The sequence below is a fragment of the Petromyzon marinus genome, chromosome 61 (genome assembly GCF_048934315.1).
Source record: "Petromyzon marinus isolate PM22_M1 ecotype Great Lakes invasive population chromosome 61, UKy_Petmar_22M1.pri1.0, whole genome shotgun sequence".
Lineage (NCBI taxonomy): Eukaryota > Metazoa > Chordata > Hyperoartia > Petromyzontiformes > Petromyzontidae > Petromyzon > Petromyzon marinus.
Genome location: NC_133727.1, coordinates 9,422,423 through 9,435,040, shown reverse-complemented (window position 1 = coordinate 9,435,040; position 12,618 = coordinate 9,422,423). Strand labels below are relative to the sequence as shown.

Genomic DNA, 12,618 nt, shown 5'->3' with positions numbered 1-12,618 from the left:
CTAAGTTTGTTGTCCTTCCCCCACACCTCAGATTAGCACGGTTGAGGAATGCAACGTGCATACTGCCATCACCTGACGAGCCAGGGTATGGCACCTCGACACCGACGAGAAGGGAGTTTCACGACATTTGTGTGATCCACCAACCTTGGCTGCATCCACAGCGCTGGATTACTGCCCACGTGTAGTAACTACCTCCACCGGGCTAAATGATATTAAGAAGTTGACATTCGGAAAATCCCATCAAAGAACACCAAACAAACGCAACTGACCAAAATATAATTAAGAAATGACCGAAACAAAATGTTTATGCTGGACATCAAATGTAATAACCATCACCACACACAAAAAAACTATTCATGAAGCTAGCATGTATTACAGGTGGATCAATGTACAATAAAAATACAATAGATTTATGTATATTCTGTATACTCTAATATGTGTATACAATACTTACTATATAGTAAGTACGTAATACTGTATACTAGGTAGTTTATAATACATGATTAGAATAACAAAAAGTAGCTAAAACTTCGTTAATTCCAAATTGGGTTAAGGGCTACCCTGCCAATACACATCACAATAGCAGGGGGACAAGACCGCTTCGTCAAAATAGTAAACATCTGACGTTACAGAACGGTGATGCGTATCGTCCGTCAGATGAGCGTTGCTATTGCTCAATGAACAATATTATCGCAATCAGTAATCGTCATTTGGTAAATCTGGTATCCGCGCCAATCTTATAGCACAGAATCCAACACAAAGGCCCCGAGTTTAACAGACGCCGTCTGTGGCGCAAATGTTGCTGTGCTCTTTTTTTTTATCCCAATCGACTACTTTCCGGTGCAATTCTTCTGCTCGGCCGATTCCGAATTGCAACAGGGGATATTTAACGTCCACTGCGAAGCAGACGAGTAACCACGTGGTTAACACGCGCAGCACGCGGTAATAACAAGGGCGGCCTGCCGGATTCGAATCCACGAAGCTTTGCAACAAGAGGCAAACGCGTTGCCAGCGGCCCACGACACTTCATCTGCCAGCTCAGAACAAAAAACCAGAATTACTTTGTGGACAATGGAAATTTTTCGATTTAAAGCTTTCGTGACTGCAGGGATTCATATTCTTGGTTCTTTCGGTAAAGTCACGTAGAAGGGAAATAATAAGATAATAAAAATAAAACGATTAAATTATCACGACGTTTCGGCCACAACGCAAGCAGCCGTCCTCAGAGCTGTCGGAAAGAGAGCGTCCTAAAATTTAGGACGCTGTCTTTCCGACGGCTCTGTTCTTCACCTGAGGACGGCTGCTTGCGTTGTGGCCGAAAGAGTCGTGAGAATTTAATAGTTTCATTTTTATTATTTTATTATTTCCCTTCGACGTGACTTTACCGAAAGAACCAACAGTAATGTGCTGGACGTTCAGTGGGTGAAAAACGGGGTCAACGTCGCAATTAACATTTTTGGCCCTTTTCGTCGTTTCGCAAACACGTCGTCGCCTTATTATTATAATTAATACCACGACTTCATTTGCGTCGCCCTCGACCCACACACACTTGCGTCACGGACAACATCGTCCGTTCTTTCTGGTTATCCCATCACCTCAGCCTTCGCCCCCCCCACCCCCCGCATCCTCTTGCGCACAAAACGACTTTGCATCGTGCATAAATAAATGCGAACGGCGATGCGGAGGACGATACAGTATTTACGGAGAGTAATTTGGCGATCGGGAAACAACATTAACTTTGATTTACATCGTTTTCGATATTCTTCTCACATTTAAGGACCGGGAGCATTACCGCATTAAACAGAGGTACAGGACTCGTTGGAAGGCTGAGGCCAGGTTCAGGCACCAGCGGTAAATGGCGGTTGGGAATATTCACGTGGTCATTAAAGGATTGAGGGTTAATGAAGTGCAAACTTAACTCACTACTTCACACTTGCACACACATAGATTACATACAGACACTTTCATCGGACGTACTGTACATTGACATAAGAACGGGCACTAACTATACTTAAAAAGGCGAATACAAAGTGCATAAACAAAATCATGTGTGCATCATTTTGCCTGTGTATCTAAACATACGTACACCATTTTCGCAGGATAAAAACAAAGCACTTTGGCGATTAATACTTTGCAATATTGTGACAGTGGAGAAATGACAATGCGTAAAGTGCTGGCAGCATTCCAATGGCTAAAAATGCAGGCAACAAAATAATATAATTACAGAGATCTTTTGCTTAATGCCTATTTTCCTTTCATAATGTGCTGTTTTAAAACCCCCTACACCTGGTGAGTGAACCCTGCTGGATTTTTTTGTTACTTTTGAAATTCAATATTTAAGTGTCAATTTCCAGACAATTCTCCACACGCTAATGCCCTCCAAACATACAAATGCGACGTCTGTGCAGTCACTGATGAACTGCCGAGACCATCAAACTCACTGCCTGCTTCACCGACTGACAATTCACAATAGCGCAGACTGTGACTGCGATCACCAAACTAAAACCACGGGACGCATCGTAACGCCACTGCCTGCTTTGGTCATTTGCCAGCAGCGTTTCAAATATTTGTTAGGCAGCTCGCTTATCCACCAACGTCGACATGAACATAGTAGACACGGCGATGATCGACGCTCAATCGATATGTAAGAGAAAAAAGGCCAAAACTTATACATCTGGTTTAATTTGGGATGAGAGCCTGGGATTTGATATTTTTGGCCCCATTTAAAACACTCCAGATTTTAAAAAGGAGTACTACTGCAATATTATTGTTGCTGTGCATCCAGTAAAGCCGTAACCAGACAATGAAGGATTACATCTGATCTACATGCAGGGACTTCTCTACTTACGAACTAGTTAGGTTCCAGAGCTCTGTTCGTAAATTCAACTTTACTCCTGTCTATTCCAAGCATGTTGTACGGCATGTACACTAAACACGCGGAATTACTTTAAAAGTTGTATAATCTCCTGTAGGTATAGATGCCACTGGTTCTTCACGTTTTTCAGATGTAGGTGCCACCACCGCCATCTATTGCGCGGCGGTTGAACTTACGACTCTCGGTCCGGACAGGCAACTGGACATACGGACAGGTTTGTTCGTATCTCTGAAAGTTTCTAAGTCGAATTTTCGTAAGTAGAGGAGTCCCTGTATACGAATTAATAGGTACATTCACGGTGGTCCTTTTGTCAATCTACTGCTGGATAACTGCATTCCACACATTCCAGGTGATTTGGTCGCAGGCAAAAACTAATATTTCGATTAAAAACATATTTTTAAGCATATTGTGCGACCTTTGCAAGGTAGAATATATTATATATTCATATCGTAGACTGTCTTGGCATAGTATCATACAACAAAATATATGACTTGAATACCACACGTATTTTGAACATTTAACTTATGCCTTAATACTTGTTCATCCAGCGTTGATTATAGGTCCCTTATGGCAGCAACAGAGCTCAGACGATCCATCCTTGTTTACAAAGTGCCCTCAGTTTGACAGTCAATGCAGTGCTTTGAAGCCACAGTGTATCATAAAATCTCTCAGCAACTGGACATGACAATAAATAGACCCAAATGATATTAAATCTTAACTTAAAGGACGTTATTAACCAGTTGAAGTCATAACTGGCTGCGATGTTTCCATCCTACCTTCCGATATTAGTTATTTTCGACTCTCTGGTTTTACATTAACAGGTTAAATGTCTCACTAACACAGCCACCGTTGCTCGTTTCCCTCGATGTGGCAGTGGCTCAGCGATCTTACACTGACATGCTAATCTCTCACAATGCAATGGCCACCTCCGCAGCTTCGTCATCGTGGGGGTAGCTCTCCGATCTTACATTGACATGCAAATTTCTCACTTTAACATCACTAGCCCCGCCCACTTCGCTTATGACCCTTGGGCGACACCAATTTCAAACCTTTAAAACATCCTGCCTCAGCAGCTTTCCCGAATTTTTTTCTCCTGAAGACGATTGCTTGTGTTGCGATCGAAACGTCGTAGTTTTTTTGTTATTTCCTTTGAACCTACATACGTGACTTTACCGAAAGACCCAATAATACCAAATTATATCAATATAACTATTTAATATGAATTGACAGTATTATTATACTTGCTTACCCAGGAGGCTCCTGCAATGTGTTTTGTTTTTCTCAGAAGAGGGCAATGACTGCCATGGAGATTCCAATTGAGTAATTTGCAGGTAATTCTTCAAATTTAGCAAGTTTGGTAACACTCTTAAGCACGCACCTCCGATTAGCACGTTGGGCTACGTACGATGTGAAAGAGGTTCAACGTCAGAATCAGAATATGTATTTATACTGGAGGAATCCGATGAGCTATAAAGCTCTTTTTCACAGATTCCAGCATCCATTGCTGTACTGCCATTTCCTGGCCACCTGGGGCAACAGCGGCACGGTTTGAAATTGCCCTGCACGACACGTGGTGATGGGTGTCATAATGGAAAATTGAACGCCGGGTGGGGGGGGGGTGAAACCAGTGAATGACGATGATACCGGCACACAATGGCCCACTCTTGCAAATTACGTCAGGTGATTGCTAACGCCCAATGTGATACAGCCAGCAGCGTAGTATCCATAAGAGTGTAGAATTTTGTGGTTTAAAAGGACCGTTGTATTTTATGGTTAATACACACCACAGTGCTAACATTAAACTATGTTTTATTTCACCAGGCAAGGCCTACTGAGCTATGCAGCTATTTTTCAGAAGTGGCCTGGCCACAAATGATAGCTTAACAAAGTGGCTTATTACGTGGAAATGTATAACAACTAGATACTCTAAACGCATGTTTATAAATGTGGTGGGAAGAACCGGAGGACCCAGACAAAAATCCACGCGAAAACAGGGAGAACAATCAAACTCCAAATATACAGGTGTCAGTCATCAACGAAACCAACGACCTCCTGCATACCAGGCGAGGTAGACAACATCTCGTCACCGTGGCACCCCTATGGTGGCCTGCTGGGATATAACCGCGAAAACCTCTGCAACAAGCGTGCTATCGCAAGGCCATATCATCACCCCTGCTAGGTCAATTAGTTGGAACAATCATTGCTGATGCTTGGCATCAAAACTCCTTGTCACCTTCCTCCATAACTTTCCAACCAGCTCATGGCTGCGCTGACCCCTGAAGCTTTCTTTCCACAGCACTTTGCGCGTACACCGAGGGAGTGCGGCGGGGGGGTCGCTCTAGAGAGTGGAGGTGTGCCAATCTAAATGATGAAGGATTCCCTCTCAGGCTCGCGCTTGCCATCCTCAGCGCCGAGGCATATCTGCGACTCGTTGTGGAGCTGAATCTTGACCGTGACCCTCTTCTGGCCCTCGGAGCTGTTCCGCACGCCGTAGGAGAAGTAGATGATGAAGCCTGCGAGGGACAACGGTGCGGCAAAGACAAACCCCGTGGATGGGGAACTCACCACGTGTTACAATCACAAGAAGTGGCACTCGCATTGCCACGATTTACAGGTATTCCCTCGATTTTTACAAAAGGGGGTGCGCATTCTATAGAACAATAAAAAAAAACGTTTCTAGACTTAAAGCTTTCGTGACTGCTAGGATCCATACTATTTGGTTCTATTGGGTAAAGTCACGTAGGTGAAAATAAAATAACAAAAAATCACGACGTTTCGGCCACAACACAAGCGGCCTTCATCAGGTGAAGGGACGAGACTGTCTGGAGGACAGCGCTGTCCTCGTGCCTAAAACGAAATTTCGTAAATCAGAGTGGCTTTTTTAAAATTAATATAATACTAAAAATTCGGGATGTGTTTCGGACAGTCATTCCAACTCTACTCCTAACCTAACAATACACGCCTATATCATTTTTCACAATACAAAATAAAGAACATAAATATTAAAATTATTGAACAATAATTAATTAACCTTTTCAGGGAACTCACCAAAAGATCTGCATGTCGGAATGACTGGAAAAGTGATGTGGAGGAGTTACTGTTGCACTGTAGGGATGCCGTGACACTGTCGCGAATCAGAAACCTTGATTTTGTACTCGAGAAATTTGATGAGCTATGAAGCTCTTTTTCACAGACGTTCAGTCATGGACAGATGACACAGCTTCCGGGGTGCTAAGTATTTCATCCCGTGGTGCGTGTGATGTGAAATTTTGTTAACACGGAAATTCGATTTGTCAATTGCATTGACGCGAAATCTCGTAAATGTGAAATCTTCGCAAATCGACAGATACCTGTACAAACGACATCAAGTCTTTTCTGCTATTCCACATGTAACTCTTTGCGATCATTGTCATCATCATAAATCAGCTATTGATGATGATGATGAAAGTGGGAAACAATAGTCTTCTCATGGTGGCTGCACCCGTCACTTATTTTCATGTCATATTAAACACAATTAAGACTGTCACCTAGGCAAAATGAATGTCATTGCCTCGGATCCAGATATCAGTAGAGCCATACGGACCGTACAGTAAACCACTCTAGTCTGTGTTCCTTCGACGGAGGAGGAAGAGCAAAACTACACAAAACTCTCTCCTGAAGCCATCTCATCGTCACGGCTTGCAGACCTCAACATTGGCATTTAGCTCCTGAACATTTTTCTGCCATCGTACGCAAAAACATAAATTGTCCCATTGGGAGAAATTTGGAGCTCCAAATTAATGCTCGGGCTCTCAATCCTTCCCCATGTAAATTGTAACAAAAATATTGTACCATTTGGGGGCACGTCGGTACAGTTGCAACTCTTTCCCAACCTCTTGTCAAGTCTGGCCATGATCAATCCACGGCTGTATGAATGTCTCCCTAAAGCAACACTCTAAAAGCTCTATTCAGATAGATTCCAGAATCAATCTCTGCACTACCATCTCCTGGCCACCGTGGGCAACATTAGCACGGATTGCAATTGCAATCATTTAGAGTATTTAAATTATTTGGCTGCTATAAATTTCCACATAAGCCACTTCATTGAGCTTTCATTCGTGGCCAGGTCGATTCTGAAAAATAATCGAATCTCTCAGTGGACTTTACCTGGAAAAAAAGGGTTTAGTTTTTGTTTTCATGATTCGCTTACCTTTCCTATACTTTGCACTTTTATCGTGTTTTGTATTGTGTTGTTGTAACTTTATGACCTGCCCCTACTGGACATCTGTGAAAAATTGCTTCATAGTTAATCGGATTCCTCCAGTATAAATACAGATTTCTGATTCTGAAATGTCCTGCACCAACATGTGGTGACGGTGTCACAATGGGAAACCTAATTATAGGTGGGGGATTGAAAGTAGGGCATGACGATAACGAGGGTGACGTTTAGTTCTGCGCCACAGTGGCCACCTCTGTGTCCTCGATCACACGTCACGTTAAATTCGTGAAGTGTGCACGTGCTATAAATGGCATTTATTATTACATGAAGCAGTCCCCTTCATTAACCTCCTTCCGTTCCTCTCTCAAAAGCCTCACCTATTCTCCGTTGACCATGCTCTTCCTCTTCACTTCCCCCCCCCCCATTGCTTCTCTCCCCTCCCCTTCCCTATCCCCTTCTCACCCCTCTATCGTGACCACCTCCCATACCCTTCCCTATCCCCTATGCACCCCTCTACCATGACCACCTCCCCTCCCACCTACTCACCCCTCTATTGTGACCACCTCCCCTACCCTCTCCTATCCCCTACGCACCCCTCTATCGTGGTCACCCATTCCTCATCTCTTTGCATGCCCCCTGCCATCAAAATAATTTATTTGTATAAACCGTTTTTTTTGTTACTATATTAACCGCATTGATCAAAGGGCACTCTATATAAGATAATGTTATTAATCCTACTACTGTGAAGACTTGCGACTTGGTACCTACCAATGAGCATCCATACAGAGAACCGAGCCCACGTGCCGGCGTCGAGTTGCATCATGAGGTAGATGTTGACGAAGACGCTGAGCACTGGCAGCACCGGAAGCAGCGGCACCTGCAAGGGTTATTGCAGATGATGGTTTTCACGCCCCTTCACCTCCTCTGCTGTCAATTTTTATCCCGACTGTGTGAGATTCCGCGAGACAAAAGCCACCAGTACGATCACTCGCAGAGCGGCGGGACAATTCGTGCTGCCTAACGGACGGCAGAAGCGAATGTCGCAAGAAGGCAGCAAATTGCCACCCGCGTATCAGAGTAAAATGTTTGTCGCGTGAGGGTTAATTTTGCCAATTTAAGTGCAGAACCAAATTGAATGTGCTATTTTTTTTACCGGGCTGAGATCATGAACTCACTACATTTGGGATCCCGGTTTAATCAAAACTCAGCCTATGCGAGCCTACAGGTCTCTACAGTTGTCTATGTACGTATGCATGTTGAACTTCTTCCACACCATACGTAGCCAATCGTGCTAATCGGACATATATGGGGCTTTATCCAAGAAAATTTTACACTTGAGCATGCGGTTTAATCAGAGGTAGCCGCCTGGATTGGAACCCAGAATCTCAGCAGTGTTGGCTCACTGCTCTGACCTCCGCCTTCTTTTGAGCATTTCAAGGCATCAAGTAGATCGACACTGGGTACAGGAAGCGCCAGCATGAGGGGGTGACAGCAGGCGGGAGTGTGATGCCCACAGCCTCACTCACCATGAACGATATCTTGGTGTGGCTCTGCGGCTGCCGCCAGATGGTCACCGTGCAGGTAGCAAGGACGGCCATGAGCAGCACCACGGGAGCCACCACCTGCGGCCGTCCATCCATCAGCGCTTGCGGCCAATTGGCCAGCACGACGCTGAGTAGGAGTATCGTAAGTCCTGGTGGGGAGTTGCAAAACGAGGAAGAACAATCGTACGTGCGCTCGGGGTTTCCCTCACGCTTCCACATCGGTTGGCTGTGGAGGTTTCTCAATATACGTAATTCCAGCTCCGCCACCAGGGCGTGAATGAGTGAGTTCCTCACTTTCTCGGTTGTTTCCCATGTCAAATGAAGTTTCCCTGAGGAGGTGAACATTATCTGCACCTCTATCAAGCCGCACTGAAACTGCCCAGGAGCCACGGGTGGCTCACGAGCCACGGTCAGGCCGCGAGCCTGATCTATGACACGATGCCAATGGTGCGCCGGGGAATAAAATGTCAAATAATACATAGATGATTATTATTATTTACCTATGTAGATGGTATGCCAATGTTACATTTACGCTGACCGAGAAAGCCAAACTTTGGGAAACAAATGGTGAAATCAGACAAGGAGGAATCAATGCTTGAATGAAACCATGACCCTGAAGCCAGAGGGTCTGTTGCCTGTCTAACGTATTGTGGTCGACGCGACACCACATTGCCTTGGCTCGGCTTGCTTACCAACGATGAAGACGCAGATGTTGACGATGTGCGAGGACGTGGCCGTGGGGATCTGTGACTCTGGAAGGACCAGGGACTTCAACCAGTATGTGGCAGAGCCGCGTCCCTTGCTTGGCACGCAGATCCCTGTTCCGTGAGGCTCTTTGGTCTTCTCGCCGTAGACATCCATGTCCGCTGTGGCTGACACCGACTGATAACAATCATCCTCCTTGTACCTAGAGCGCAGAACAGGCCATATATTCCGTTGATTTCTTATATGTATATACATACACGAAAAGGATAAAGCTAATGGCATCCTTTCTGGTGCGTTTAAAGGGTTGTGCCATGCATTATTTTTGCATGATGTCCAATGTTTAGCTTCTGCAGGAACCGAATTAAATTTCCAGCATGCGCAGCAAAAGGTCGAACATTGTAGCAAATGACACACGCAATAGGACCCGATCGCACATCAGAGAGCTACACAGCACTACTATTAAATCCTATGCAGGAGTGTAACCCATCTTTCTCTGTGGTGGATGTGATGGACACACAGGTGTAGTGACTGTACTTTTCACTGTATGGTGCCAGGCCTTGCCAAGTCACGGCCGGTGATGTCATTGCGGGCAGCCCGGGTTGCAGGCTGCAGTACCAACTCTAGCGGTGGTTGGGTGAGCGCTGGTTAGCGCGGAGGCACCGCGAGCAGCATGCAGTGCCGGCTCCCAGTGAGGGAGCGAGAGCGAGCGTCAGCCAGCCAGGGTTACTCTGGCTGACCTGTTGTCACGTGACCGGACGATACTGGAGGGGGGCCACCGGTGGACGGGGGCCGAGGGGCGGTCACGTGGTCCCGGAGAGCTCTCGGGAACATTCGAGAAGGGGCCCGAATAGCCTGGAAGGTGGGCGGGGCTAAGGGCGGAGCCAGCCCCAGCCTGGGAGCATATAACGAGAGCTCCGTGAGGAGCTCTGGGTTCTTCAAGTGTTGGTGTTCGAAGATCCACGTCGGGGAGAAGAAGCCTCTAGCCACGCGGTCCGGGACCCAGCTTGTGGTCCGGACCGGGATAGCGAACCGAGTCTAGTTTTGCCGTAGCGTGGCTGGATGGGCATTCGAGACCCGAGCGTAGGTTATGTTATGTTGGTGCTGTTGTGTTAATAAATAGTGTTGCTCCCAAGTTAACGTCTGCGACTCATTTGGACTCGCTACACAGGTAATACAAATATTTTATTTTATTGCGCTACCCCCTCCTTTTTGGACCTTAAGTCACTTGAAGGGATCTCAGAGGTAGCTGTCTGGTATCCACTTCCTTGAACCATTTACTAATAAAAAGGGTCACTCTCCTGTGAGACAGCTCTGAATGGCTACTTTGTCTCGTGACATGACACGGATAGCACGATCGCGATATCGCTGTGTAACTCGACAAAAAACGATGAAGGTGAAAGCTCTGCCAATGGATGCAGAAGGGCGGGGGGGTCACCTGAGTATGAGCACGCAGGCCGCCACCAGCGAGTAGGCGAGCAGGGTTCCAATGGACATCATGTCCACAAGGTCCTTCAGGTCCAGCAGCAGGGCCATCACCGCTGGACACAAGAGAAGGGAGTGAAAGATAAGCTATCGTAGCAAATGCACCCAGACTGAGAATCCAATCGCCACTTTCTCAGAAATTGTGATTTAAACTTTTTGCAAACGTTGCATTGAATCGAGCCTCATTTTTTGCCACCAGCGTGTGAAGTGGTGGAACGGTGATTGTTGAAGTGCGCTGTGAAATCCTGGTGATATGAATGCCATTCTCAGTGGCGAGTGATATCCGAACCGGGATACGAGTCCTCCCCTTCACCAACTCGTACTGGCCAGCGTGATCATACAACCGCCATAACCGACATGATATAGGGGGGGAAGGGGGGGGGCCTTCACCCAACAGTGGATTGGCAAAGGGCAGTACAGTACATTTATTTTAAACTGTTCCATAATATAATAAGCATACGCTAACTCTCATAAAGTAACTGACTCTTGGCCGAATGCAGCTTAAAACACTTGAATATGGCTATTGAATGAGCGGTAAAGCCTAAAACAGGCCCAATACATTGGATGCTAAGATGTCTAATTCCCTCAAATTCTGATAAATAAATAAAATACTTGTTTTACAGCCCTATTGCTAATCGAGTGCTGGATGAGGGCCTCCCCATGATGTATGGGCCATGGGGTTTATTTAAGTCACAGTTCATCAAACTGATTAGTGTGGGTTGGTGAAGTTGGTGCCAAGGACCAGTTCAGATATCGCTTACCACTGATGTTAGCTGTGGATGGGAATTTAACTCTGATCACCTGGAAGGTAGCTAGGCAGTCTTCTTCTTTCGTATAGCTGATGTAGATGCAGAGCGACAACTACAATTTTTACATTCAGGTGGTCAAGCCAGATAACCGTGTCAGGAGTAGTGGAGTGTATTGCTGTGATGTCGCCTTCGTACTTAGTTCCATTTAGTTCATAGTTCAATAGTTCCATTTATTTGGTATAGCCCTGTGAGCCATTCGGCTCTTGAATCGGGTGAAACCGCAACAAACAAAAAACAAAAACATGAACAAGAAAACATCTTAAAGTAATTATGTGACTGTGTAAACAGAAAATCCAGGAAAAAAAAACATCAAAATATTCCTGAAATAGCACCGTACACCAACGCTGTGTGCAAAAATCCCAGTGGGATGCAAGTCAAACAACAACAACAACCACAAGACAACTAAGATTAAGGCCATCAGTCTAACTCCGTACTACAATAAACAAAAACATGGCCAAACCCAAAAAAAACGTTTTCGAAATCACCAAAATAAAAGCCATAAATCCAATGTAACAGTGATCATAGGGACTGTGACCGAATTTTTAACAATAAACTACATAAATAACATGTAACACCAAACCCTAGAGCCATATTTTTGAACTAGGCAGTGAGCTACCGCCAATAATTGCCAAAGCTCTGCAATTATCTATACATCACGATGCTTTCATCCAATTAATGAGTGTTTATGAATGTTGGAGGAAACCGGAGTAACCGGAGAAAACCCACTCTGTACCACCTTCTCCTGAAAAGCCAGGGCATGGCGCCTCCTCAACACCCACGGGAAGAGCGTTTCACAACGTTTAGGCTCAATCATAACGCGACGTGATAACCACTAATCCACCAGATCCCTTGATGAAATTACAATGAAATTACACGCACATTCACTATTTGGACTTGAAATATCGACTAGTTCAACTATTTGACTCTTTTGACTTTACTATGTTGTCCACAATTTCCTTGGGGCAAGCGGAGTTGAGGGGTGAGGATTGAACAACCAGGGACCCA

At 45.3% G+C, this 12,618-nt stretch overlaps 1 protein-coding gene across 3 annotated transcripts in view; it reads right to left on the bottom strand.

Annotated features, from left to right (window-relative positions):
- Positions 1-261: 261 nt before the first annotated feature.
- Positions 262-12,618, bottom strand: part of LOC116955661 (high affinity cationic amino acid transporter 1-like) — a 42,930-nt gene continuing 30,573 nt past the window's right edge. For all 3 annotated transcript variants that reach the window (XM_076053526.1, XM_032976877.2, XM_032976876.2), the window contains 5 exons: positions 10,758-10,860; positions 9,310-9,524; positions 8,600-8,766; positions 7,842-7,950; positions 262-5,388 (listed from right to left, as the gene is read on the bottom strand). In XM_076053526.1, the coding sequence (XP_075909641.1) occupies positions 5,237-5,388; positions 7,842-7,950; positions 8,600-8,766; positions 9,310-9,524; positions 10,758-10,860 (746 nt within the window). In that variant the 3' untranslated portion in view covers positions 262-5,236. The remainder of the gene's footprint in view (positions 5,389-7,841; positions 7,951-8,599; positions 8,767-9,309; positions 9,525-10,757; positions 10,861-12,618) is intronic.